The 27,413-nt window shown below is 41.2% G+C and overlaps 4 protein-coding genes across 6 annotated transcripts; 1 reads left to right on the plus strand and 3 right to left on the minus strand.

Annotated features, from left to right (window-relative positions):
- Nucleotides 1–16: 16 nt before the first annotated feature.
- On the minus strand, nt 17–6,454 carry eif3i (eukaryotic translation initiation factor 3, subunit I). Its single transcript, XM_041240704.1, has 11 exons — nt 6,342–6,454; nt 5,629–5,721; nt 4,983–5,070; nt 4,373–4,438; nt 3,791–3,940; nt 3,398–3,525; nt 2,789–2,899; nt 2,258–2,347; nt 1,107–1,180; nt 883–975; nt 17–416 (listed from the first exon to the last, which is right to left on the minus strand). Exons 1-11 carry the CDS (start codon nt 6,342–6,344, stop codon nt 335–337), a joined length of 978 nt encoding a protein of 325 aa, XP_041096638.1. The 5' UTR covers nt 6,345–6,454; the 3' UTR covers nt 17–334.
- A 10-nt stretch (nt 6,455–6,464) lies between these two features.
- tmem234 (transmembrane protein 234) lies at nt 6,465–8,954 on the plus strand. Its single transcript, XM_041240705.1, has 5 exons — nt 6,465–6,531; nt 7,120–7,271; nt 7,492–7,558; nt 7,867–7,959; nt 8,376–8,954. Exons 1-5 carry the CDS (start codon nt 6,519–6,521, stop codon nt 8,450–8,452), a joined length of 402 nt encoding a protein of 133 aa, XP_041096639.1. The 5' UTR covers nt 6,465–6,518; the 3' UTR covers nt 8,453–8,954.
- A 238-nt stretch (nt 8,955–9,192) lies between these two features.
- On the minus strand, nt 9,193–20,095 carry dcdc2b (doublecortin domain containing 2B). Of its 2 annotated transcripts, XM_041240694.1 has the most exons (16): nt 19,861–20,094; nt 19,282–19,425; nt 18,795–19,158; nt 18,302–18,423; nt 15,841–17,857; nt 15,243–15,300; nt 13,460–13,530; nt 12,981–13,112; nt 12,439–12,585; nt 12,155–12,194; nt 11,838–11,906; nt 11,351–11,540; nt 11,072–11,175; nt 10,711–10,770; nt 10,262–10,327; nt 9,193–10,084 (listed from the first exon to the last, which is right to left on the minus strand). In XM_041240694.1, exons 5-16 carry the CDS (start codon nt 16,113–16,115, stop codon nt 9,962–9,964), a joined length of 1,335 nt encoding a protein of 444 aa, XP_041096628.1. In that variant the 5' UTR covers nt 16,116–17,857; nt 18,302–18,423; nt 18,795–19,158; nt 19,282–19,425; nt 19,861–20,094; the 3' UTR covers nt 9,193–9,961. The 2 variants fall into 2 exon arrangements, with proteins under 2 accessions (XP_041096628.1, XP_041096629.1); XM_041240695.1 differs by lacking the exon at nt 12,439–12,585 and having other exon boundaries at nt 19,861–20,095.
- Nucleotides 20,096–20,389: 294 nt separating this feature from the next.
- On the minus strand, nt 20,390–26,960 carry ccdc28b (coiled-coil domain containing 28B). Of its 2 annotated transcripts, none has more exons than XM_041240692.1 (6): nt 26,679–26,960; nt 25,343–25,505; nt 24,669–24,838; nt 23,168–23,322; nt 22,423–22,445; nt 20,390–22,022 (listed from the first exon to the last, which is right to left on the minus strand). In XM_041240692.1, exons 2-6 carry the CDS (start codon nt 25,501–25,503, stop codon nt 21,968–21,970), a joined length of 564 nt encoding a protein of 187 aa, XP_041096626.1. In that variant the 5' UTR covers nt 25,504–25,505; nt 26,679–26,960; the 3' UTR covers nt 20,390–21,967. The 2 variants fall into 2 exon arrangements, with proteins under 2 accessions (XP_041096626.1, XP_041096627.1); XM_041240693.1 differs by lacking the exon at nt 26,679–26,960 and adding an exon at nt 26,412–26,534.
- Between the last annotated feature and the right edge of the window lie 453 nt (nt 26,961–27,413).

Raw genomic sequence — 27,413 nt, forward strand, 5'->3', positions numbered from 1 at the left:
CAATGACACACAAGGATCATATTTAACTGTAGTAATGTTTATTTAGAAGAATAATAATAATGAACCTTAACAGAATATTTCCTGGTGGGGATGTGGAATTTGTTTTTCTTGATATAAAAAAACAAAACATTGAAAACTACCATAAAAATGACTTCTGAATGTCCTTTATACCATGCCAGGCCAATTTACCCAATAATTTAAAGATGGAATTGACAAGTGTACTGTTGAGCACTGAAAGTGAATACTGTATGCAGTGCTTTAGATGCACTTTCTAAAAATGTGAATGAAAAGTGGGACGCGGCTGTATGCAGGCAACTCCTTTTCCAATAGCTTTCTAAGATTCAATCTCAAATTCAAAGTACTGGGGGTCGAAGTAATGTATTCGGACGTAACCATCCTCCCCGCCACTGCTGTAACTGTGAAGAGAAGAAAACACACGTTTGTTTATTTAAAAACAAGTGCTTTGGACATTGAGAAGCGCATGGACAGATGGAGGGCCCAACTACATTATATACAGGTGATTTAACACAGAATAAAGGGCATACAGTGCTCCCTCGCTATAAGGCTCTCGTTTATAACGCTCTTCGGTTACAACGCTCATACTGTGTGTCCCCAGAGACCCGCGTTATAGCGAGGGAGCTCTGTATATCATATAGTATGGTTATTACAGACAGTTCTAGATGTGACCGTTTCACTACAGTTTTTAAAAGCGCAGTAGAGCAATTTTACATTTTATTTTTTGCTTTTCCTACAAAACACAGCAATTCAGCAAAAAAAAAAAAGCCCAAAACTCCTGGCCACTAGTTTAGAACACTGTGCATAAAAGACCTTGTTTTGAAGACGCTGCTGCAGGCAATCTGAGATCTGGAAAGATCCCCTTACCTCTTTCCATCGGGGTGAAAAGCCACACAGTTGATGGGTCCGAAATGTCCCTTTACTCTCCCAAACTCCTCTTCAAAAGCTGCATGGAAGAACCTGGGGGAGGGGGGGGGGGACAAAAACGTAGCTACTATGAAAGAGTAGTCATCAAGATTGCAGGACGTTTAGTGAATCAGGTATAGCGTAAAAAGAGGCGAGGTTTATTGAGTTTATTCTACAACACTGACCTGGCTTCAAACTTGCCGATCCTTGTGGAGGTTGTTGTTACTTCCATAGCTTCCTGACCACCTCCCATAACCACCTAAAAAACCAAAACACTACTTAGGAGTTCACCCCTTTTAAAGTGTTTGCATAGCATAATTAACGACAGGGAAGTGCACCACTGTAACAGGCAACGCCACTGCGGCTCCGACAATGGAGGCAGTATCAGGTATTATACAGAGAAGTCAACACAGCCATGCAGTGTGATTACCTGGGGTCATTCATACTTGTGTAGATGATATAACAGGCAACTGCTTTGGAGGATAAAAGAAACACTGCAGGACCGGATTCACAGCCTTTTCACTCACACTCACAATTGCAACGCTGCGATTCGTAATTAATTGCAATATAATTCAATATAATATAATACCTGTGATCATTGCTTGGGTTATTTAGAATAAATGTGTTCACGTGTAGCTGTTTGTTACTTTTTAGTGTAATTGTAAATTATAATTACTGCAGTATAATTGTAACTCATTTAACAAAACAGCATTGTAATTTCAAACAATTCTGCTGTAATTGTAATTATACGTGTGCTTATAATAAACAGAAGTAACACGCATGACAAAGTTAGTAAAATGAACTGCAACGTTTACTTCAATAACCTTCGTCTCCGACGCATGCGACCGTGTAGAACACGTTCAATTGAAAAACGACTCTCTCCATTACTGTCTACAGCAGGCGATGTGTGAGGAGGGCTCCCAGCAGGCAGGGGCAATGATAGCAGTTATCAGTGCTTTGTGATCTGTGCTCGTATTTCAGGGAGGAGAGGAAAGGCAGTGAAAAGGGACTAGGGTGCGAGGTTGTGACAAATACTGTATATTAAATTGTGAAGGCACTCCTGCTTTCATTGTAATCTGCGGCAATACAAGAGTAATGATCGGATTACAAATAAATGCATAATTGAACTGGAATTCATTCATTATATGGTACGATTACAGTTACAAAAGGTGTGCCAAGGCTCCACTACGATTCCAAAAGTGACTGACCTCAGGTCTGATTCCATTTCTGTTGAAGTACAGCACACAGAAATCTGAACTGTGAAATAATGTAGCAAACACTGAACAGGATTGTGGGGCACAGCAGCTGTGTGCAAAGAAACTAAACCTCATCTTACATGATCCATTACTGGGGAGACAGCAGCAGAGTTGACCGGTCTCTCCGTCCTAAACGTCTTAATGTGGTCTAACGTGTAAGAGTCGAACAACTGCACAAAAAAGGAGAAAAAGATTACAAGTTAATGCCAAGTAGAAATAGACAATATATGCAAAACCTCAGGTCCTGTTCAGATGAGAACATGCGTTATCACTGTGCTAAACAGCTAAAAATGTCAAACTTCTAATTGATAAAACTTTGCCATTACACCATCAGCCTGGCAAGCTATCGTACAGAAACAGGAATCCAATTTCAACAAAAAAAATATACATGAATAAATAAATAAATAAATCCCGAGCTACTTCCCAAATAACATAGTGTGTACGATCATTTACATGTAAATGCTTTCACAAGCATGTACTTACAAGAACAGATAACATTTACAGCCTGAGAAAAATATATTCCAGTAGATTGCAGGTTGGTCTGTTGGTGTTAACGAGTCTGTTGAAATGTGTTAATGTGCTTAATATAGTCGTCCCCCCCCCCCCCTGACCTTGGCAGTGTTGTCCTTCGAAGCAGTGATAACCATGGTCAGGTCAATTGATGTCTGGATGTCATTAATCTGCTTGCTGTGCTCCTTCACTGTCTTTATGATCTCGCCAGACTACAGAGATAAACCACACAGCTCTCGTCATCCCAAACACAACAATTAAGAAAAGACTTTCACACGCAGCACAAAATTCCTCATAATGCCTGGGCTTCTACTTTTTACTCTTGCAGTATAACAAAGAACCCTCTTATGACATTTCATATTTTCAGTGCCTCGTACTCTACAAAGTCATATTAACATTATTTATAAGCATATCTCGCTACAGGTCTGTGTTTAAGAGTTAATAACAGAAGAGAAATCTAGGGTATTCCTAATATACCAACATCATATACATTTTGTATTCAATTTATTGGCTGGTTTCACAGACACAATTAGCATTAATTTTGGACACCCTAATGTTAAGAAGATAGTCTAAGTTGAGCTCTAATCATGGTCTGTGAAACCAGCCTTGGATAAGGCAGTCAAAGATTACTGGTATTTGGGGTCTGTGAAACCCACTGTTAGCCCATTGTGTCTAGGTAGTGCTGGTCACTCCAGGACATCACTCCTTACCTTGGCACTAAACTGGTTGATTTCTCCGTTTTCGTGGCCAGCGATGACAAACTCCCCCAGCGGCCCCCACACCGCACTGGTGATCTTGGACTCGCTGCATGGAACCTTAATGTAGGGCTCGTTGTCCTCTTTAAAAACAAAACACATACTTTATTGAACAAAATGAGACCAAAATCATAAAAACACAGGATCTCGAACTTAAAACCTACACAGCCTCCAAATAGTTTTTACAAAAAACTTAAAACACTTGACTGCTGCTGTCCTCCTCCCAGGATTTATATTACACCCACACTGCCTGCTGTGCACAGGAGAGCTGAACAGAGTGCCGCTGTAGCTTACACAGGGCAATTCTCACGCCATGACAATACAAAAGGGAAGAGGATAACTGCTGACCAATCTGGGCCGGGTCTCGGAGGTCGAAGTAGTGCAGGAAACACTGGTAACCCATCTGCTTGTCTGTGGAGAACATGATGATGTTTCCACTGAAGTCGAAGCCACAGGTCCTCACCGCGGAGCTGGTCTTCAACAGGGCAAGCTGTTTACCTGCATGAAGAAGGAATTTCATAAATCTGAAGACCTTTCATTTATACAGGAAGCATGACACACTGACAAGCAACATTTAGTTTCCAGGGATGTCCTGCTTTAATACTCTTAACCAATGCATAGATTTTCACCAGGAAACTCTTATTTGCAATAATGCTGAATAATGCTAGTCCTGTCTTGACTATATTTTTGTGTAATGCTGGTCACACAGTAGTTACAATAAGCCAATGTTACAAAGCAGTGCTGCAATTGCATTAGCATTTTTTCTTTCCTCAATTGTGTATGCATTTTTAATATTACCAGTTTGTTATAAACCTAAAATCATGGCACACTGGAATAAATGCGTAGTGACTGGGCCCCCAACATGTGCAACTAGCAGCCCCGAGAGTTTTCTCAACGTCAATCTCACCCCTATATTAGTGTTGCACTCACCTGTCTGACAGTCCCACAGTCTGCAGGAGTTATCTGCAGAGCCAGTCAGCACATGTTTTGTGTCCCCTGAACAGTCAGTTAAGGCAGGAGGCATTCACAAAGATGTGTACACAGTGCAGGGAGCATGTGTTCGGCTACTGAGTCACACCAGGCATGTCAGCTTTGAATTGTTCAAGCTCACTCATCAGTGACTAAGTGGATCTTTACTAAGGCAATAAAAATACCAACACTGCGTTTTACCCAAACACAAAGCAAAACCAGATTTAGACAGAGAGATCCCTTTCAGAAGAAGATCCAAGCTAAGGGAGTTGAGAAGAAAAAGAGATAACACAACAGCCAACCTTTAACAGGAACAGCAGAACTGGTCTCATGGCTCTGGATAATATATCCAAGTCCATGCTGGATTTTGTACGTAGAACTATACTCAGCCACTAACACTGACTGGCAACCCTGCTTGCATAAGTTCCAAGGATGAACACAAAATCCATGTGGTTCATTTCGATCAAGCCTCTGAAGTGTTGTGTATTACACTTTAGAAGAGTTAGGACCAAGACAAACAGATTAACATTAAAACAAAGTGTATATGTGATATACCATAGAAAAAGGATACAGTCCACATCCACACACCACACAGCTCCAGTGTGCCCATTGTACGTGCCAAGTCTCTCCCCATTTGCAGAGTACCAGGCGTTGACAACCTACGTAAATAAGCCACCATGATTAATCACAAAGCATACGATAGTGGCATGTCTGACATAACTTTATAGGTAAAACATGATCATGACAATGATAATAATGATGAAGACGATGTTATCATGCAAAGCCTTGTTAGAACTCTTGAGAGCTCCACATCTCGGAAAAGAATTCAGGACAAAAGAAAAAACATCAGTCTACTAAAAAATATATGTATGAATTGACTTATTTATTTATCCAATGGAAATGTATTGGCTGCCTGCAGGAACAGCTGAAATGATATTATGTCACAGTCGCAGGATCACACTCCTTTGGCTCAGTGTGATCTAGTGGCAAACAAGTATCAGGGAGGGAGGAAGCTTCTGCTCCTATTTTTGTGGAATGCATACAGTCCAGACTGTCAATCAAGTCTCCACTCTGGCAGGTAAAGCGCACACAGGTCTTCCATCACATCCCACATTCTCAGCAGCTCTCTCCGATTCGCTGGTTTCTCAGCACAGAATATGCATCTGCAAGCTTTTAAAAAATAAATAAATAAATAAATAATAAACAAAACTACATACCGTATCTTTAGCTACAGAAAAAATGAGGTCTCCTTCCCTGTTGTATTTGATCTGTGTGATTGACCTTTCGTGGCCTTGCAAGAGGATGGGTCTCTGAAAAAAAACAAAACAAAATCAGCTGGAATTAATTATAAACCTTTTACCAAAAAAAAAAAAAAATTATAGTTATCTGCGTTGTGTTTTTAGCTGCCTTCGTGCCAGTAAAAATCCAGGTGGTACTGATAACATCTGCCAAATAAATCATCATCAATAAACATGGGATAAACGTCTCAGTACAAACTACCACGAATTGGGGCTACTGCAGAAAATATTATAGAGTTGATAATATAGGCGACCAAGCAGATTTAACAAGTCACGACCCAAGTGAGATAACAGATCTGTGTACCGGTGCGTTTACAGTATCGGACAGTACACAGCTAATAACATGAAGCGATCCAAACCACTTACACGAGTGTTTTAATTGAGTTTGCCTACATCACCCAATGATTATATTAGTACTTTCACAATATGCGTTTTAATAACGGTTTCACATGAACTATTCTTGTACAACATTTACCCTCCAGTGTGCTCACAGCGCTTACGAGCCCTGAACCAGCTCCAGAGGTCCTGTGTATGCTGAAAAAGCAGCCTTGTGTTCACAGCCCTAACCCAGCACCACACACCCTAGTGCCAAACTGCACAGCGACACCAGGCTGATTTTTTGTCTCACTTACCATATCGGCGCTGCTTGACTCGGAGTCTCTCTCCGGTTATTTTATATTTGTACAAAACCGCGAAACAGACGACTGGCAGAAACCCGGGCCTGACAACAGCATGCAGCACCGAGCGGAAAGAAAGGGAGTTCCGGCGGTCACCTGATACACTCAGCTTCCGGTCTCCACCTTGTTGCCATGGTGTCGCTGTGTGAGTTTGTGTATATATTTCTTATTTTGCAAAAACCTACCGATTTAAATTGTGTGTTTTTCTTTAACGCTGTGCAGCGACACGGATATGTAATAATGGTTATGTTATCCAACTAATTGCTGTGTTAGTAAACTGGAATAAAAAAAAAAACCACGAACGAGTATCAGGAAGGAGCCGCTTAGCATGGCTGGCAGATTCCTGTTTTAACGACCCGGTTGTTACAGTCCCCGTACAAACATAAATACTGCCTGTGACCCCAAACCACAACTAGATAATGTGGTTCCCTTGACAAACTTTCAACTACAGTGTTAAGGGATCTTTTGTAAAGCACTTTTTAAAAATGATGTGTTAAACCCATTGTAATTAATATACAGTATTACGTTTGGAGTTCATAAAACCCCTTTCAACTTTTTTTTTTAGAGAATGTTTGAAGCGTATTCTCCGTTTTCAAATAACTATTTTTGCATGATATCGTTTTAAACACTCTTATAAAAAAAAAAAAAAAAAAAAAAAAGCAGCACTTTGAAATATTCTTTGAAAGCGTCCTTCGAGTTTAAAGTAAGTGTGCACCCTGTCTCCGTCCCGCAGTGGGAGTTTCGTGTCTTGTGATCGTGGCTGTGTTGTGGGGAGGGACAAACCCGTTTCTGAAGAAAGGGACCGAGGGAATCGAAGACGTGAAGAAAGGGAACGCGGTCTTGCAGTTTCTTGCAGAAATCCGGTTTCTTTTTCTCAATTATAAGGTAAGAATGTCTTCAAACACAATGTGTGACCACAGAGGTAAAAAGACCCCGGGTCGGCATTATCGTGTGTGCAAGTATATCCAGTATAATGTATTTAAGACTAGCTACGCATTTTCTTGTGTAAATAATTATTATATGTTAGACACAAACATTTGAAGGCTCAACTGTTTATAACTCCACAGTGTTCCGGAATGCCCTAATGGTGTAATTTCCTTTTCAGTATTTGGTGCCGTTTCTTTTGAATCAGAGTGGATCAGTCATTTACTATCTGACACTGGCCTCTACAGGTAGAGTGGTGCACTTTGCTTTTTATATTTGCGTCTCTCCCATTGACAGAGTGCATGGCACTGTGGCAGTATGTGATTGTTATAAGGAGAAATATAGTTTTTGACACACTTAATTATGCTGTCATGACAACTGCACCTGAAGTCAAGGTGCAGTTGTCTTGATAGCCTTTAGTATGACACATCTATAACACGCTATTTTATACTGTAAACAAGTTCATGTTATAATATTAGTGTTCATGTAAGTTATTATTCATAACATTTACACACGTTTTAAATATTATTTGATTTTGTATTTTTCTCCTCCCCAGACTTGTCTTTAGCTGTGCCTGTATCCAGCTCCCTCACATTCCTCTTTACACTGTTAACAGGGAAGCTCTTGGGTGAAGAAATTGGTGGGAAACGTAAGTAAAAGATAGATCAGAGGCAACACCACAAGATAACCAGGAATAGGTGGTTGATGTAATTCGGGGCGATTTCCCCAGTGCTGTAAGATGCTCCAATATAATGGATTATGTAAATGGGGTAAAGGTTGATCAAATCAACCTTGTAAGACTGGGCTTAATCAGGAGAGCAATGGCAGTGGCTTTATGACATTTCAATAAAGAGAATGTGTTTAACCACTGTGTCTAATACAAAACAGCCTAACCCCCTTTTACCCACTCTACTGCACTGTAGTTTTACCATTGAGTTTTAAGTTAGGGTTGATATTGTGCATCCATGTACAACTGGTGAGCAGTGTGGAAACAAGACTGGATTGAAGAGATTTGTCATTTCAGCTTCTAACAGCACAGCTCAGATGTTTTACTGTTTATTTCAGGGGCTGTGTTTGGGATGTTTCTCACTATGCTTGGCGTTACACTCTGTGTGGCCAGCTCTGTTGGGGAGAACAGCTAAAAGAGATAGCTTGTATACCCAACTATGAAAAGGGAGCAAAATACTGAAAAAGAAAAGCAGTCACATGGACTGCCCTGGTCTACACAGTGCCCCGATACTACAGACCATGCCCTGGTTGTAGGAACTGATGCAGGTGCTCTGAGGCCAGCAACACCTGAGTCTACTGTGTGCTCCAAACACGTCCTGGTTCCATACCAAGGAATCTTCAGAAGGAAGATTCTCAAGAACTGTACATGCTGTCCTTATCGCGGCATTGTGTGCAAGCTGCAGCAGACACTATAAAATGAGATCTTCAGACAGGAGTGTTTACACTTAAAGGGCAGTTGCAAAAACAAGGAACATGCAGGTCACAGATCCTTCCAAATCATTCAAGAAAAACACACCACATTTATATATATAAAGTTAGATTTTTATTTAAACTAAGTAGACATATTGAAGTAATTTGTAAGCTCCAGACAGTAAACAGTTTGTCTCTTGCAAAAAAAAAAATCTGTAACTATTGAGTTATGTATGTCACATAAATATGTATTTCTAAAATAAAACAATTGTTATTTTCTTTACAGTTTTTGATTCAGATATTTTCAAATTACACATTACATTATCATTCCTGGTATTGAGAGATATAGATATATAGATCTATCTATCTATCTATCTATCTATCTATCTATCTATCTATCTATCTAATATATATATATATATATATATATATATATATCTCACAAGAAACACTGACTTAAGAGTATTATAAAGGTTTTTAAATATTTTGTACATTGGTGAATTTTTACAAATAAAAGTAAATCAAATACATTACAACTAATCATATCCTTACGTTATATTAAACTAACCTAGTATTCTCTATATACAGTAATATTCATCGCTGTATTTAAATCTTAATACACCAGACTTGACACATTTAGACGAGAGATACACCTACAGGATGAGTGTGGAATGCTGGTGTTAGTATTTGGTATAATCAGATGCAAGTTTTATGAATATTTTTGCCTACATATAATTTCTTTATGTTTAAAGGACATACCCTTTTGGTTCATGGATGTGTTCTATATAAATACAATGGTGTATTTTAAAAATAATAATTAGGGCTGTTGAGGATATATGACTACAGTAAACAATATATATATATATATATATATTTTTGTATTTACAATACTGTAAACATGGACATGCACTCATACAGCAGGGAGCAGGCATGGTACCATGGTAGGCACACGGTGGTCTTTTCAATTGTGCTAAAAGAGTGATCAAAAAACTGCTGTCCTTTAAATCGTTAAAAGAATAGGACTTTGAAAAACGAGTCCCTTGGGTGTATCGTCTTTAAAAGCAAGTCAAATTACAGTTTTTGTTCCTAATGTGTTGTTATTTGTTTAGAGCAATTGAATAGACCCAATTGTGTTGTTATTTGTTTAGAGCAATTGAATAGACCCAATTGTGTTGTAGGCTTGGCACAATATTTAAGTTCCGCTTGCCTCTCCGTGTTCCAGTTCTCATCATTTACTCTTGCAGCCTGTGAGAGGAGGCGTGGCTTGTCCTTCCATTCCGCTTCACACTGTGGTAGTCATGTGAGCTACGATTCTCAGGCCTAGGGCTTCTTTTTGTTTCCCGATAGGAGAGTTCCTTCAATAAAATAAAAGACAATGACACGTCATTGGATAATAACCCGGCCTTTCTTAAGACACACTGCAACTTATCTGATCTGACATTATCTGACACTATATATATATATATATATATATATATATATATATATATATATATATATATATATATATATATATAGATATATTCCCTTACCCCGTTTTCTACCCGATCTGTATGGTTCAGTGGAACTGCTTCATCACCATGAATCTTTGCTTCACTCTGAAATTATAACATTACAAACACATCAGCTTTACTCACTTGTTTTTTTTTTTTAACTTCACTATAGAATTAAAGAGCTTCCTTGTTTTTTCATGATCACTCATTTGTGACTGAGGTTCATTCATATTTAGGTCATTTTCACAAATCCTGCAGGTTTCTACTTCACTACCTTCAATAGTAAAAAAAAGAAATGTAATTGGTAAATTTAATGATAAGAGGGAACCCTATAGAACTGAACACGCAATATCTTCATTTACATGTACAGGAGTATGGTACTTCTTTTTACATGCTACTGTAAATTTTACACGTGCACTGTACTTTCCACACAAGTGATCAGAAATGGCTTATTCCAGGACTAGTTAATCAAATCCCTGTTCCCTTACCTCATCTTCTCCATGATCGTACGCTGCTATCGTCTCATCTTCAACAGTCTCTGCAACTCTCTGGAAGTTACAGGATTGGAAACCATGTTTTTTTGCATGTACAGTAACTCATACTACAGATAAGTTCGCAAAAGTTCGAAGGAGCATTCTTGAGAACAGACTTCAACCTAAACTCCCCTAAAAGAATTAGAAGCTGTTATTTTTGTGAAACGGTCATGTAGAGCATTTTAAAAAGCCCTGCTGACTCAATGTCACGTCCTGGCTGCTCCTGGCTGCCCGTGGCGGCCCTGCACTGCTGACCGTGTTTCTATTGTTTTGTCCCACCTGATCCCTGTGTCCCGGCAGTGGAAGCTGCAGTTACCTGATCCACTGGGAGCTCCACTCTGATGTTCTCATCTTCAGGCACTTCGGGGGCTCGCTGCACCTCCTGTCTCTCCCGGTTCACTTTAAACACCCCCGAGTCCTCTACAACAAGCACAATGCAGTGAACAATTTAACCACAGTGCAGCAGCAAAACCTGGAGCGCACCCCCCTGCTCACTGCTCTGTGGCATGTTAAGAGTCTCTTGCCCACGGTGTGCTGAACACACGGACAGTTCGGTTTCAAGCTGACTATGATAAATCATGTCAGTGCCACTCACCCTCTTGCGTCTCCTGCGGAGTGGTTTTGGAGTTCTTCGTGGAGTGTCGGACCCGGACTGGCTTGGCGTAGAAGAGGGATTGCTCTTCCTTCCCGGTGTTTTTCTGCGGTTTCCTCCTCCTGGCCTGGGGAGAGACGGGGCTGATGTCTTCACCTGCCGCTCCTGTCGACTTCACTCGCCGGCTGTCAGACTGCAAAAAAATATTATATAATCACTAATTGCCAGGAGTACCTACACAATATTATGAAAACCAACTATGGCAGTTCTTTGTATTCAAACAGTAGCTACTGCAATTTGGGATCCTATATATAGCGGAAGAGCCATTAAACTGAGGTTCCAGTAAAGTTCACAAGCTTCTACTTTTTCAGTTTAGAGCAGTTGTTTTTCATCTGAGCAAGATGCAGAACGATGCATTTTTGTAAAGCTTACACAGTGATGATAGGGCTTCACTACCTATTATATCAATGAATACAAGGTGTGACTGTACCTCCTCTGGGGAATGCAGGAGAGCAGAATCGCTTACTCCATCTTGTGGAACACTGGTAGCTTTCCTGTACTAGTAAACCAAATCAGGGATAAACATATCAAAATGCAGTTAAACAACGACAACCCGAGATCATTATATTTATGTAAAATACAGTAACTCTAGATACTGTATTGAGTAATCCTCCCCTAACCTGCTAACTTTCCATCATTGAAATATTGCAATTATTTTTGCACAGTGCTGCATGATATTTAGCTGGTCAAGAAGACTATTTAAATTGCTTGAAACAGCGAGCGAAACGCTTTGTTGAAATGGTATACCTCGTTTCCTTTTGTAATGCGTCTGTTCCCTGGGTGGTTTCTGAAAGAAATGGAAACAGAAGCTAAAAAAAAACAATTACGAAACTGAACTTCCACAGTGGAAAAAAGCAATCTGAAGGATGCCACTGTCATCAAGCCACGTGCGTTCCAATGAAAATGCTGCACTAATACGTTCAAAATAACACCTCCTGCATACGAATAGCACCCAGTTAAAGGGGGTCAGCCACCTGCCGGGTTGCTTCGCCCTCTTGTGGATGTCATTTCCACAGCTTGATCACTGTTACCTGAGACCGCTGTGTGCTGGTGCTTTAGGCACAAGGAGCTCAACGTAGGGCAGCTTCTTGAATTTTTCTGTCCCCACGGCAACATAGTACTGTCCACTCACCAGCTCCTCTTCGCTGGAGACCGTCACCCCATCTACTGTGCACAGCCTGAGTATCGAACACATGGTTACTGTTTCACAGGGAGATACATACATATCCACTAATATATATATATATATATATATATATATATATATATATATATATATATATATATATATATATATATAGACACACATACACGAGTTCAGGATAGTTCATTCTGATTAAAATGATCAAGTGGCAGCAATCATACTTTTTCCAAAAATTATCCAAAACAGTAATAAGCCTTACTTTCCTCTTTTTATTGGCTTATCCCCTGGAAGAGCCCCAGGCAGCCATGGAGGGAAAGCAGGTCAGTTTGAGTATGGGCTTGACTGCACCTGATCACATTCGTTACCCATTTCGATATCCAGGACGGCGGATGTCCACCCCTCTGATAACAGATGTTAAACGACCCTCACCTGCGAACAGCCCCAGTCCTCAGGTTTGCTTTCTCTGTCACCTCAATGAGGATGTTCTCCCAGTCCTGGCGCATGTTCTTGGGGATGATTATTCGGAAAGGGGGGCAGAGCAGGTCCCCGTTTCGAAACACGCTGCAAAGCAAACAGCACAGTTCTGTACAGCACGTCGCTTACAAAGTTTCCTCTGCTGTAACGTGCTGGGTGTGCTAGAACAAGCTAGGGGGCCACACAGAACGTGTGCAGCATACAGGCGCTCCTGGATGTTCCTCTATTACAGGTGAACCGCAGAGCAGTTACAAAACAACACACCAACCTGTTATTAACACACTGTACCCTCCCTGCTCTTTTGTCCATCACGCAATGGTGATATCCTACCTACATAATACTGTGCCTTACAATGGAGTTACACATAACACGGTGTCAGCTGCACTACCTCTACACTGGAGTTGTGAGTATGGGTACATACCCAGTTTACTTACTGGATTACAGATGGCATATGGATGTGCTTCCTCCATTTTGCAGAGACATTCACTCTATATACAGGCCTTATCTGAAACACAAACATGCATCTAAATAAAAAAGCCTTTTGCCGGGGATTAAAAACCCAATTCTGTACTGGTGTGCCAGGGCTTCTTGCACAGGGACTGGGATTAAAAACAAGAATTAATATTGGCCTCTCTGCAACACATTGTCTGTGGTCGTAGTCAGAATCAATCAATCACATTTTGAAACATATATTAAAAGGAAAAATAACTTTGTACATTACAAACACACTAATGAAAGTACAAATTATATATTTTAGTCTAGGTATGGAGTCCTATATAGCCAAATCTATAGTAAAATATTAACTTGTTCCATAATGCAAGCCTAGAGGATGCCAGCATATCCATTAGCAAATTCTGATAACCACGTAATTAAACAAGCCTTTGAAAATATCTTTAGCTGATGAAACGAAGTGTAAGGCAGTGGTTGCACTGTATCAAAACACTGCATTAGGGGCCTGATTCCAGGGCATGCCTGGACTTGCACTCCAGTCTGGTGGTAATCAGTAAAGGCTTCTCTCTTTGTTTCTGATCAAAGAATAGATTTTACTTGTAACTCTCCCTATCCTGCTTGAGGCCCGTGGCCATGTGGAGTCACTGGCCAAGTCAAACAATGGATCAACCGTGCAACACCTTTCATTATCCCCCCCGAGTGAGGATAGCAGTGGACAGGTGGCATGCACATCTCTGTGATCTTGTGATTACACCATCATTTTCAGCAGTTACAGTTCAGAGATTGCACTGTGCCAGGTCTCCCGTGTTATAAAGTGAATGCAGGTGAAGGTTACATGCAGTTTGTGTGGAAATGCAATGCCACGGGTAAATTCTGCTCTGTTAAGGGTAGCACTGTGTGCTGCAAGAACTGTTTAGCCGACTGTAACAAATCTTGGTCATGGTGACCTCCCTTCTGCCCTCTGCTCGGCTGGGCTAAACAAGGCTGTGTAACTGGAAGAGACATTTGGTGCAAGAAGTTATTCTACAGACTGTGAATGTGGGAATGGTCGCCTCGGTACTGACACCGGATTGACTGAGCCTTGAAGGGTATTTTTGGGAACTGCTCTCCTTTGGTTTTGACACCAGGTCGAGTAACAAGTACCACCACGCCCCTCCCAAATAGTACTCAGATCGTCAGTTTTTGTGATTTTTAGTTTTTGTTTTTTTTAACGCAGGTTTACAAACCCCATCCCCAGGCCAGCAGCTGCTGGCGAGACGCATACGATTAATCTGTCTGCTTTCCCAGCAACGCAAATAGGCCTTTCAATTAATCGCCAGCAAATGTGGCAGACGTGGGAAGACAGCGTCTTACACACAGTGACCTTGTTTGACAGAGCCTTTAACAGCTCATTTGTTTCTCAGCACTGAAAGTGTGAAGGTTCAGTTTGAACAACCCCTTTGTCGTTTTCAAGGGCGAGGGAGCTCCAGTCCCAACACAGCACCCTTTACACTTTGCTCTTAAACAAACAGGTCCTAGAATGAAGCTCAACCAATATACTTATTTGGGACTGTACCTTTTTACTGGTGAAGTTACTGATTGTTGAAGACAAACGTTTTTGGCAGCAAAATATACACAACACATACAGCATGCATGTGCAGTGTTCCTCCCATATAATGCAATAAGGCTCCCACTGCATAGCAGTTTGATCCAATCCTTATCCTTAACCAGTTCCACTGTCTAAAGGCTTATAATGAGAGAGCAATATATAAAATCCGCAGGACTCACCTGTAATCCATCCCTCTTTTTGCTCCCAGCAGGCTTTTTACTGCCTGGATTCAGGTAGCTGCAAAAAAAATTTACCAAAATGAACTGAACTGTAAATAAAATAGACCCAAATACTGTTCATGGGATTTCATCCTCCCTCTGAACTGTCACATTAATAATCACTGGCAAAACAATGAACATTACACAGTAATATACTAGCGGTGGCAAGAGGCTTTTAATAGCTGAGATTTTAATCATGCGAGTTCATGTGGCATTTACTACCGAAGTTCTCATTACGAATATCAAACCAGTTACTGACACTAGATCTAGTGTCACTATAAAATAAGGCTTAATTCAACAGTCTGCCATGAGTTTATACATCTAGTGAAATTAACCGCTAAAGTTCTGAATATTTGTGGCTGCTTATTCAAGGAACCTAGGTCCTTCACTTATACTGAAAAAAATAGAAGCAAGGTTTACTGGCTGGTATGAGAACATAGTTCAAGTGGATGCAGGTTACATATCTTTTACTGTAATTATTTTTTAATTACTGACATCATCTAAGGAAGCAGGGAAACAGCACAAGACGTTGACAGTTTAAAGGGGTGAGGGTACTCACTCAAGCTTCTTGAACCTTTCAAAGCCAGCTGCCACGTACTGAGAGCCGCTCTGCAGCTCACTCAGGTCGTGGACTCTGTGGCCCTCTCGAGGGGTGTACAGGTTCCTCACGGCCGCGGGAGCCTGGATGTTGCTCGTCACCTCGTTCAGAAAGGACTCGTACGTCGCAAACTGCTTCTGGCTCACCACGAACTTCCTTCCGTTGAAAAAGGGGTCCCCGTTTTTGTAGACCACCACGTTCTTTGTTAGCGGGAGCACCGTCCCGTGAGAAGTCATTTTTTTAAAAATCAAAAAGAATAAAAAAGTTCAGCTCCCAAATATGATTGGCTTTTTATGCTGCTGCTGCTCAGCAGAGTCCTCGGCTTGCCTTGTGTTGTGTGTATTGTCTAAACTGAGAGACTGTGGCTATGCTAGGAGCATTTCCTGGTTGCCATGGCAGCGACTCCAGCAATAGCAGGATTTGTAAACCAACCCTCCAGCATACCCTTGAAGGCAGAGTCAACAAGATAAACCGAACACCTCACTGTTTGACAGCCAGGTCCCCTGAATCGGAACACAGCACAGGATCATTACGACTGGCTCCCAATAAAATTCCACTAGACTAGAGGGCAAGGGTCTGAACTTGAGGGCTGTTTAAAGTAAATACACCTCCAGGTGCTGTACCAAAACAAATTCCATTTGGCTGAGGAGTAGCAGCAGCTCAATCATTAATTCATATCAGTCATTCGATCTCACTTTCCGAGGGCCTTTGCTATGCTCACAACAAAGCTCTCCTGAGCTGTAGCTGCTAAGCTGCTGTTCAGTTTCCTGTTTTATGATTGACTGTGCGTTTTGAACTTCTTATTCATTGTGTTTGGTGCCTCTTGCATCTCGCCAGTGACTCGTCTGGTTTAATAAAGATTTTGATGGACTGATGGATTGGAGCTTGATTCCAGGGCGTTTCTTGTGCTTTCATCTTATTACCATACCGAGCAACAATAGATCAATAACCTTCTAGCACAACTTTTAGGTTCATAAACATGTACTTACTCAATTCAAGCGGAATGTTTTGTGTGGCTAATGTTTAATCAAATGTGTTGCTCCGTTTGGTGCACACAGCCACATTCCTCAGGCTGGGCACAAAAAAAAACCTTAGCTGTTTCCTTAATTAAAAATGCAGCCGCACAGCGCACTGCTTACGGCAGCGTCTTGTTTCACAGACGATACTCATCTGTGCAGCATTTCATCTACAGTGAAAGCCAAACCCGTGTTAAGAACGCTACAGCCAGCTGCACGGTTGAAATCAAAACAGAAAAGGCTCCTTGAAAGTCAAGTTAAACAGTAAATATGCAAAAGTCTTTTTAGTCTTGACGTTAGAATTAAGGGTAAGCAGATGCAAAGTTTCACTGCCATTTTTCTTCTAGAATATCAAGCAGTCTCAGCAAGTAGAAAAGAAACCCAGTGCAGTGGCAACTGATATGTCACACTTATTAAATGCATAGAAGCACAAACTTAATAAAACAGCACCTTTTGGAAAAATATATACTGCTATTTATTTGTCATTTCTTACAAAAACATTAACGGTAGACATAATATATATCAAAATACTGCAGGTGACACTATGTGTAGAATATGATGTGCTAGGATTGTACATGCTATACAAACAGACACCAGAAGGATAAGATAGAATGACATCATTAAGGCGTTCTGCATATCTTACTCTATTTGTGTGTTGTTTTCACACACTGTTCTGAGACACAACACAACCATACTAGGACAGTGTGGTGTAACCTACGTTTCCAAAAGGTCAAGGCTGTGACATCTTGCTTTGGCAACCGTAGTTAAATAATGGCTTGGAACACTCCAGAAATCACAATCCCAAATGTCTTGCAGTGTTTGGAAACCACACTGACACACCACACTGTCAGCAGTCCTTTGCAGAGTAGGATGTATCCAACAGGGGCCACTTGACGCACCCACACATGTATAATACCCCTCTATCGCGCTGGAGGTCCCAGTGTTTGCTTCAGGGCCAAATACTGAAAAGACACACAAGCCAATGAAATAATCAAGATAGAATTCAACTCCTTTTTTGTAGCCAACACAAATTGTGTTAAGAAAGCAGGCAGGGCTCAACAGGGGGCTGTCACATTTTAAAGAACATTTCACACGGGAATCGTGTTTCTCACGCTGTCAGTGTGAATCTGTTTCACTATACCAACAAACTTAAATCAGTTATTTTGATAACGTACTCTAGCCAAAACGTATGTGGCATATGAAATTGGAGTGGTTTAAAAAAATAAATAAATACTGCCGATTGATATCTCACTCAAACAGTTTGCATAGTCTCTCAGTGCAATGTTACAGGCGGATATAGATCGTCGTCTCTGATAATCGTTTGTTGATTATCAAACGACAAGGTTTTGGATTCAAGTGATGTCACAAACTCAGTTTAAAGGGGTGAGGGTCGCTGGCTTTCTTACTTTTTTTCGACTAGCGATTGCCTGCTGCAGCCAAAGTAGCTCCATAGCCAGGTTACTTCTGTACAGCCGCAGGCCTTCTTTGGACTTCGGCATTTCCTTGCTCTGTGTTCTGCAGAGAGAGTCTGAGCCGAACAAAACACTGGGGTTTATTAAAGAACCAGATATGATGTTACGAGAATGAAGGAACACAAAGAAAGCATCAATCATGCAATCAAAACAAACCGGCCACTGCACCAGCATTGTAAACGCACACCATCAATCACTAAATACCAGGGCGCCTGGACGCTTTGCCGATCAGTGTAATGCAATTGTTTCCATGACTAGATCTGTCAAAATATTTGGAGGTTAATAGATTAAGAAGGTGGCTCCCTGGGCTCTCCATGCGAAATATAATACATCTGCTAATGCAGAGCCCTAACGCCTCATTACAATACCATAGAGCTTGTGTGCAGGATTATTATTGTGCTCATCTATTCGCTCCAGGGTCTCTTACCCTTGTGGATAACACTGGAGCCAGTGTCCTGAGTGGTGCTATTCCACACAGACGTCAATTCAGTGGAACTCCTCAAGTCTCTCTCCTCCTCCTCCTCCACTGAAGGTGGAGGCTCAGACACACTGCCAGAGGCTTCCACAGACTCCGGTAGGTGCCGTGCTCCCTCACAGAGGACCTCAGGAACCGCTCTCTCTTCATGGGGATGCTGTTCCACGGCAAATACCGTCCTACCATCCGTGTCTCTTTCGGGCTCCAGCATTTCTAAAGTCCTGCATATTGCTTTATTAATGTTATCAGCATTTCTGTGGTCTTCTGCAGGCTTCTCTACAGATGCACAGTTGCTGGCCTTCGACACTGCCCTTTTCTGCAAATCAAAAAAAATGTAATGTTTACTGAAAAGATAATGTGCGTTATAGACTTTTCTCTAACCTATGTAGCATTTGTGAGAAATATTAACATATTTAAACATACATGGGGGTAAGCTTACCTTGTTCACAAATACAGGTCTCTGTATCGTCTCTCCGCGCCATTCTAGCAGGGCCAAGTCTCCCTCTATCTCTCTCACAATGCTTTCATATTCCTCACGCAGACTTGAGAACTTCTTTCTGACAAGGTAACCTCTAGCGCAAGCCTGGATCAAGCGGTACAGCAGCGTTAAATTGCTTCTACAACCTGGAGATCTGCATGGGCGCGTTCAGCCAAACTGGCACAGCAAGCACAGACCAGCCCTTCGTGCTGACCACTGCGCACTGCATGGAAAGACACGCAGCAAGCACTGGGTATGGAGGGTGTTTGAAAAGACGCATTATTTATGCAATGTAGACTCGGGCAGAAAACTCGCTTAATCAATAATAATGCGCACCCATTTCAAAAAGAAAAATACTGTACATGTGAACACGATTATAACAAAACTAAACAAAGCTGAACTCGCCTGTCAACAATTCCGCAACCTGGATCACCATCTCCCATTTGTTAATTAAGCAGGCAGGATAATTCATATAAGTTATGCCAAAAACACGAGTGATTTTATATATATATATAAAATAAATAAACTCCACAAACCAACCTGTAAAACGGCGACTCTTTTAATCAGCTGTTGCCTCTCCATTTCAAACCGTCTTTGCAGGAAGTCAGAAACATGCTGCTTCCTTGGAAACAAGACCCAAACTTCCGGCTGCAAGGACGCTAGCTCATAAAAAAGACGTTTAACAGAGAAATATTCATTTCCTTCCGTCTGGTTATTGGTACTCGAATGCATCAAAGCACAGACTGCAATTCATTTTACAATATCGCCGTTGCAAACGCAATGCAGTGGTTTGCGTTCTTCAATACGTTTCTGAGAGCTCACAGCAGCTCCACTCTGCCCTCCTGTGGACACTAGCAGAATCGTTTAATGATTTGTTTTTTTATGGCATTTACAAATCTCAATGACCCTTTATGAACTCTATGCCCCCCACACCCGGATTAATTTCATAATTGTGTAGAAACACATTGCGCAATGACAGCATTCAGATCAACAGAGAAAAAACACAGGACAGTTCACAGTGCAGTCCAGTTTTTATTTTAGGTTAAAAGCGTTAAAATAATACAAAATCCTTTTAATCTCTATAAAAAAATAAAACAAAGTACAAAGTTTGTTATCATGACATACAGTACATACATACATGCAGTTATTACAGTTACAAGGAAGCAGTCCAGTAATGTTTAAACATCTATTCCAGTTCAAAGTCATTTAGTGTTCACGATTGGAAAGGGATTCACAGTTTTGCTGGCACCTGTTCAGTCAATGTTATAAATCCTATACTAACCACCTCATCCCTTTTGTGACCTGCCACCATGTGCTACATTAATACAATACAATGCAATACAATACAATACAAATTTCTATGTACGTAGCACCCTTCTCGCCATTGCACCCCAGAATGCTGTGCAAAGTTAATGCTATGCAATGTTTTGCATGCACTGATCATGTTAAAATAATTCAGCTGAAGGAATATTATGTTGTCCCTCATTTTACAGTAAATCATGTGTTTTGCAAAATAATACAAAATTCCATTCCAACAGCATTTGCCTTTGCCATGTGGAAGGGCTCTAATCCCATACCATGTTTTTGCCTGTATTACTGTATGTTTGTTGGATTCGCTGTTATTTGTAATACCCATTGCATTACTAAAACATTACATGGGTTTATTTTGAAGACACTGTAAACAGACACTAACTATTTATCGGCTTATATTAAAATCAATGGCTTAAAAGTTTGATAGCAAAACTAAAGACCGCAATTTAACCCTTAACTACTGGCACTTAAGGGGTCAATAATCTGCAGCACATTTTCAAATAAAAGCTCAGTTAAACCGAACTGTCGATTTATGTTTTAATTTCGTTTTTATTTATTTAATGTCGTTTTGTTTTAATCTTAACACAGTTTCAATGCAATCTGATCTTCGTAAAGGTGACGTTTCTGAACTGCTGTACGACTGGGAAGTTGTGCTTGTAAAACAGATTTCAAGTCTTTCTCTGGAAGAAGCAAAGGAATACAAATGAATACCCTTATGTGATGCAGGATCAAATCTATAAATTTCCTTCTGGTAACCTTGTGGAACCCAACCAGCCTGCTTACACAGAGCGAAGAAAAGACATTCTGGAAATGTTTTAACTACCTTAATGTCTCAGTACATATTCAGTCTGTATATAGCGTACAAGCAGACATATTCAAAACATCTTCATACACATACATTACTTGGCCTGTGGTAAAAAATATTCATAGTTTAAAGCACTCATTTGAAAAATTCCAGTCCTATCAAGCTAAATGCAGTAATTTCTAACATCCCTTCACACCTGGTAGTTGCACAGAAATGCCTACTTTGGCTCACAGTGGTAAGCAGCTTTCAAGGGTAGGGAGGAGGAGGGGGGGGGGTGTGCTCGTGCCCCTACAGCAACATTTAGGGGAATGTAAACAAACTGGGCTGCCAACTAGTCTTTTTTTTAATTTAGTACAGAAGGCTAAACTAAGGAAGAATATAGCAAACTGATGCCAAGGAAATATCTATTAGTGTTAAACTGAGCGGGAGCTGTGTGGATCATATTTGTCACTTTTCTACTCCGCGTTTCCGTGGCTCTGAAACAGCTTTGAGGCTCAGTCCAGGACCTGCTTCATCCGACCTCTTTCAGCTTTATGATGCGGAGGGCTTGGCCAGTTCTTGGTTTTCTGCTAAGTGTAGCTTCTGTCTGCAATAATAATTAATGTTAAGGAAACCTGCTTCAATCCTCAGTAACACACGAGGAAATATGCAGTCCGGGAAATGCCAGTGTTGGGGTCACTGTTACTGCCGTTATATTGTGCATTGCAGAGTATTAAAACAAGGAGCTAAAATGCAGAAACAGGGCAGCGTAAATTAAAATACTTTAGTGCCGTCCAAAACGCTTTAGTTTCCTCTGGTATACTGCAGTGCAAACTACTAGTAAGATCTGAATTCAATTCAACACGTTGGCACACTTTGCAAAGAGAGATAGTGTCCTGTCGGTCTGTTATAGTAAATGCTATGGTTTAATGTCTCTGGCCCTGAGCTGCACTCCACACAATAAACATGTGAACGAATAATCATTTTAAAAGCTTTCAAAAGGATACATCGAGGTGCTGAGTTCTTCCAGCTGTGAAAAAAAGAAACCACGCCATTAGTTTTCCAATCTTGACCTACGTGCAATCAATAGGCCTGCATTGATTCTAATTCTATTTTTAAAAAGTACAGCTATGAATAAGTAAGCAGCATGCTGAGCTTCATCAAAACGGAGTCCCCAAGCTGCAGCCTTTAATAGCTCAGCCAAGCACTGTCAAAATCCTGCAAAAAGTAGGTAACCAGACATGATCAGGGTTTGTATACGTGGAATAACCATGAACTCAATGTGCACGCCTGTCTCAAGTTTCATTGTATTTGGATAAAAACTAACAGCTGTAAATATCCTGTTAATTGCCTCTTTACATTTCTGTTAAGTATTTATGATGCAATGCAATCATTCTAAGTGGTTCTGAGTCACGCTGCTCCAACACTGTGCTATGGCGATTCTTCTCTACATCTGTCTGCCAGCTGTTCAGTGCCAAGTGTTTGGATCAGGTAAGCTCAAAGCAAGCTCAGAGCCAGGTGAAGACAGATAGAGGAAACAAAACACACAAAAAAAAAAAAAAAATCAGCAAACTCAATATGGAGCAACAGCACTCAGAAACACTGATTCCAAATAACACAAAACTACAGGAAATGTAAAGAATCTATTGAAATGACAAATGTTTGCTCTTTCAGTGTCAAACAGTACATGACACCCCAGTGTCCCTGTCTTAGTATTGCACGCTACAGCAGCAAGGCCGGCGATGGACCTACGTTGCATAGCAGGTGCTCCAGGTTGTGATCGGAGGCGGATTTCTTCTGGTCCTCGGAGAGCTCCTCCACGTGGCTGTCCATGCTGAAGTGCAGCCGGGCCAGCTTCTCCTGCATCTCCCTCACGTGCTCTAGCTGCTCGAACGAGCACACCTTCCCTGTGACACACACAAGCACTGCGTTTAACAAGCCCCCTTCTCCCTTCTCACAGCCTCCACTGCGTTTAACAAGCCCCCTTCTCACAGGCTCCACTGCGTTTAACAAGCCCCCTTCTCACAGCCTCCACTGCGTTTAACAAGCCCCCTTCTCACAGCCTCCACTGCGTTTAACAAGCCCCCTTCCCACAGCCTCCACTGCGTTTAACAAGCCCCCTTCTCACAGCCTCCACTGCGTTTAACAAGCCCCCTTCTCACAGGCTCCACTGCGTTTAACAAGCCCCCTTCCCACAGGCTCCACTGCGTTTAACAAGCCCCCTTCCCACAGCCTCCACTGCGTTTAACAAGCCCCCTTCCCACAGCCTCCAAGCACATCACAAAACCAATTCTTTGGTTTTTACATTTTCTTTGTAAAAAAACGAAATAATTCGTCTTTCACAGTAAATGCTGCCCCAGATGTCTTAATAGTAAAAGGCAGAGCTTCATGAGTGTCCCTTGTCATAGTACCAGTCTGTCCCTTATATGAGTGAGATTGCTGAATTCAATCAGCATTACGTTTTGTAATTCAGCCCCCCACGTCCTTTTGTCCCAATTGCTTCAGAGCTCTATTGCATCCCTTAGCAATCTCAAAGACCCGCAGCATCACCCAAGCTGCCATGGCACTAGCCGGAGCCCCTTGGCAATATTACTGGAAGCCGTGCCCTGCCTGGTGGAGATGAGGAGTCCCTTAGCAATCTAATAAAGGCGTGCTCAACCTGCCTGTGCCTTGATGATAGCAGCCCCTCAGCAGTATTGCAGGAAGCCTCAGTGCACTTCTCCATGCTCCGCGGCTCTGAACAGGAGCTCAGCTCAAGCAGCCCTGGCTATAGTAGGGTTCCCTTAACAACGGCGGTGTTGTCCTAAATATGAAGGTGCTGCAAAGTCACTACAATTTAGATTTACTTAAAGCAACAACTTTTATACAAATTCACATATAAAATGTATACCGAACTTCTAGTAACACATAGAATAGGTAATGCATTTATCTCGTTTCTGCAGGTGTCTTTCTCCAGCTTGTCAGAATGCTTGTCTTGACACTGTCTGTGTGTCAGTGGCTTTGTCTGTGTCTGTGTTTGTGTCGATGCACTGTTGCTGTCGTCTTCGTCAGCATTTTTAGTCTTAAGAAGTGGATCGTAATAGAAGTTCCTCATACTCTTTTCACTGCATCAAGAGGACCACTGACTCAATCAGACAGTTGAGCAGGGGATGCAAGTCCAGACACTTTGCTTCCCTGCTATGCAAGTTCCAGCACGGCGACACCACTGAACCGTTCAGCTTCACCCAAGCCAGGAGTCCCTCAGCAGCCTTACCGAAAGCCTGCAGTTTTCCGGAGTGGAAGTCGCTGAGCAGGCTGAGGAGCCCCCCCTCCATCTCCCGCACATCGGAGACGTCCGTCAGGAAGGAGTGCTGCAGGGGGGAGGACTGGTTCACCTTGCTGGGGCCCGCGGGCTGAGGGGCTCGTGCCTTCTCTTTGTGGGACCTCAAAAGAAAAAAACAAAAATGAAACCGACAAATCCACAAGCCATAAAAAGAACAAGAAAGCAGCTCCGATTTTTAATGCAATCAAGGAAGCATCCCATACGAAGCTTAATTACTTTCTTTATTCCAACAAACTGTTTAAAAACTATATACAACAAAATCTCCTCCTTATCCTACCCGGCTTTTGAAATCATGTACAGAGATGAAAATAAGACTCCCATTCCACAGCAGTTTCACCCATTCCAGGTTTTACTATGAGCTTGTAAAGGGTAAGCTCAGGTGTGTCTTATTAAATTCCTAGTAAAACCAGGAATGGATCAAACAGCTATGCTATGGGAGCCCTATTTCCATTCCTGAATGTTACAGCATACCCTGGGTAGCCATTAAAGGCACTATATAAAATGTAACAGTGTCGTACAGTAAATCAGAATGTGCTAATATTTTATTTGAAGCTCATTGGAGTTGGAACGGGTGTTTGGGCTGATTATGGTGAGTCTGTGCTGACCTCTTGAACCTGGTCCTGGGTTTAGGGGAGGGGGGCTGGGGCAGCCCCAGGGAGAAGGTGGCGCTCTTGCTGGCCGGCACAGAGAGCTTGCGGGGGTTCACCGGGGGGGCCAGCTGGGCGAGACACACTTTCGGGCTCCTCTTCTTCTTCTTGTCGTCCATTCCTTCACAAACAATGGGGGAGAAAAACACAGGAATAAGGCAACGTACTGTTTTGAAACACACTTCCATATTGTCTCTGCTGTATTTTAATGGGACTTTGGCATAGCAAACAGTGCCACCCAGTGGTGAAGGCTGCAATTGATCTCCTATCTGCCAATACTTTACCATCTGTGTTGCAGTTTAAGCCTTTTTAACACTGCTGACCTTTAGCTGCTAAAAATACCAATCCCATGGGTATTGCAATGCATATCATCCTGCCCTCAGCCTGTCTCTGCATTTAAAGGTACAGTACTGACATGCTGTGGCTGTCTCTACTGGTTAACCCAAACAAATAACCAATCCGTTTTAATTTAAGAAACGATTGATTTACGCATTAAAAAAAAAAAAACTCCGAGCAGCAAATTCCTGAGCTAGTGATCACAATACGTATTTTGATTGTGTTTGATCTCACATGATACAGTTTTAGACTGAGCAGTCTCTAGAAATTGATTGGCAGTCCTAGATGCACTGTATTTTTTTTTCAACACCAGTAATAATGTAGCATTAGTCAAACTTTGGAGGGAAAAAAAAACAATTATTTCTGCATTAAATGCATTACACAACCTTGACAATAAAACATAACTCAAAGCGGTATAGGAGCGGTATTGCACAAGATTGTTCAGAATCATCACACAACTGCAGTGTGACGGATCATTATTATCGTCATTTTTGTTTTGTGTCACATATATATATATATATATATATATATATATATATATATATATATATATATATATATATATATATATATATACATTCCATTCCATCACGGGAAGTTTTTTACATTTTTTAATAATATTTACATTAAAATTGCAAAAGTAAATGATTTAGTTACTATGTATATATTATTGAAATGCTCGAAAACAGACCGAAGTTGGAACTGCCACCTGACTCTTCCGCTCAAAACAATACATCCGAATCAAAGCACCCCACACAACGCCTCAGCACCCAAGCCAAGCGCGGGGCCGTCTGCATCAGTCACTTCTAGATTGTACTCACTGCATAGCGCTTCTTTCTTTCTGCACGTTTTAAAAGACATACTAAAAACAATACAGTATTTTAATGCATGCATATCTGTGCCATCGTGGTTTAAATGCTTATCAATAACACACAGCAAACAACACTTCACTACTTACCGTACACACACACACACACAAAAAAAGAAAAAGATTTGTGTGGAAGAACCGAGCTGCAAGAAAACAACAGAACAAGGTAGTAATGTTTCTATTTGACAAAGCAAAACGGAATCCGAGTGCAATGCAACACTCTTCGGTTGCTGGATGTTTTATTTAGAGATTGTAAAACCCCGATCCGATGTGATCTTCAGAAACTGGCTAATGTTGTTATCACAGTAACAAAAAATACCCTCCGCTCCACCATCTCGCCTCGGCTGTTTATCACTTCAGTCAACGGGTCTCCTTGCCATTTAAAGGGAAAGGTTCCCCGTTTCTGCGGTGCTGTGGCGCACACGCACACAACAATGTCATTTTCAGAGCCGCTGGATTTCCCTTCACATGTCTTATTATGGTGATAACACAAAGTAATTATACACGAATACTACTACTACTACTACTAATAATAATAATAATAATAATAATAATAATAATAATATAACACAGCAACAAATAATAAATGCCAGCAAAATAATTAGTTATTATTTATAAATGAGAAATTGAAAATTATATAAAGGGATAGACAGATAGAGAGATTTGAAGGTAGAATATAAACTAACCTGTCTCAAAATAAGGACACAACTAATCAAAGCTTATAAATAAACACATGCATACAAATAAACTATTTGATTCCCAACAGTGGCACCTAACTAATAAAACACCTTTATACAGTTCTGTGCTGTCCTTTCTCTTTGATGT

This window comes from Polyodon spathula, unplaced genomic scaffold (assembly GCF_017654505.1).
Source record: "Polyodon spathula isolate WHYD16114869_AA unplaced genomic scaffold, ASM1765450v1 scaffolds_665, whole genome shotgun sequence".
Lineage (NCBI taxonomy): Eukaryota > Metazoa > Chordata > Actinopteri > Acipenseriformes > Polyodontidae > Polyodon > Polyodon spathula.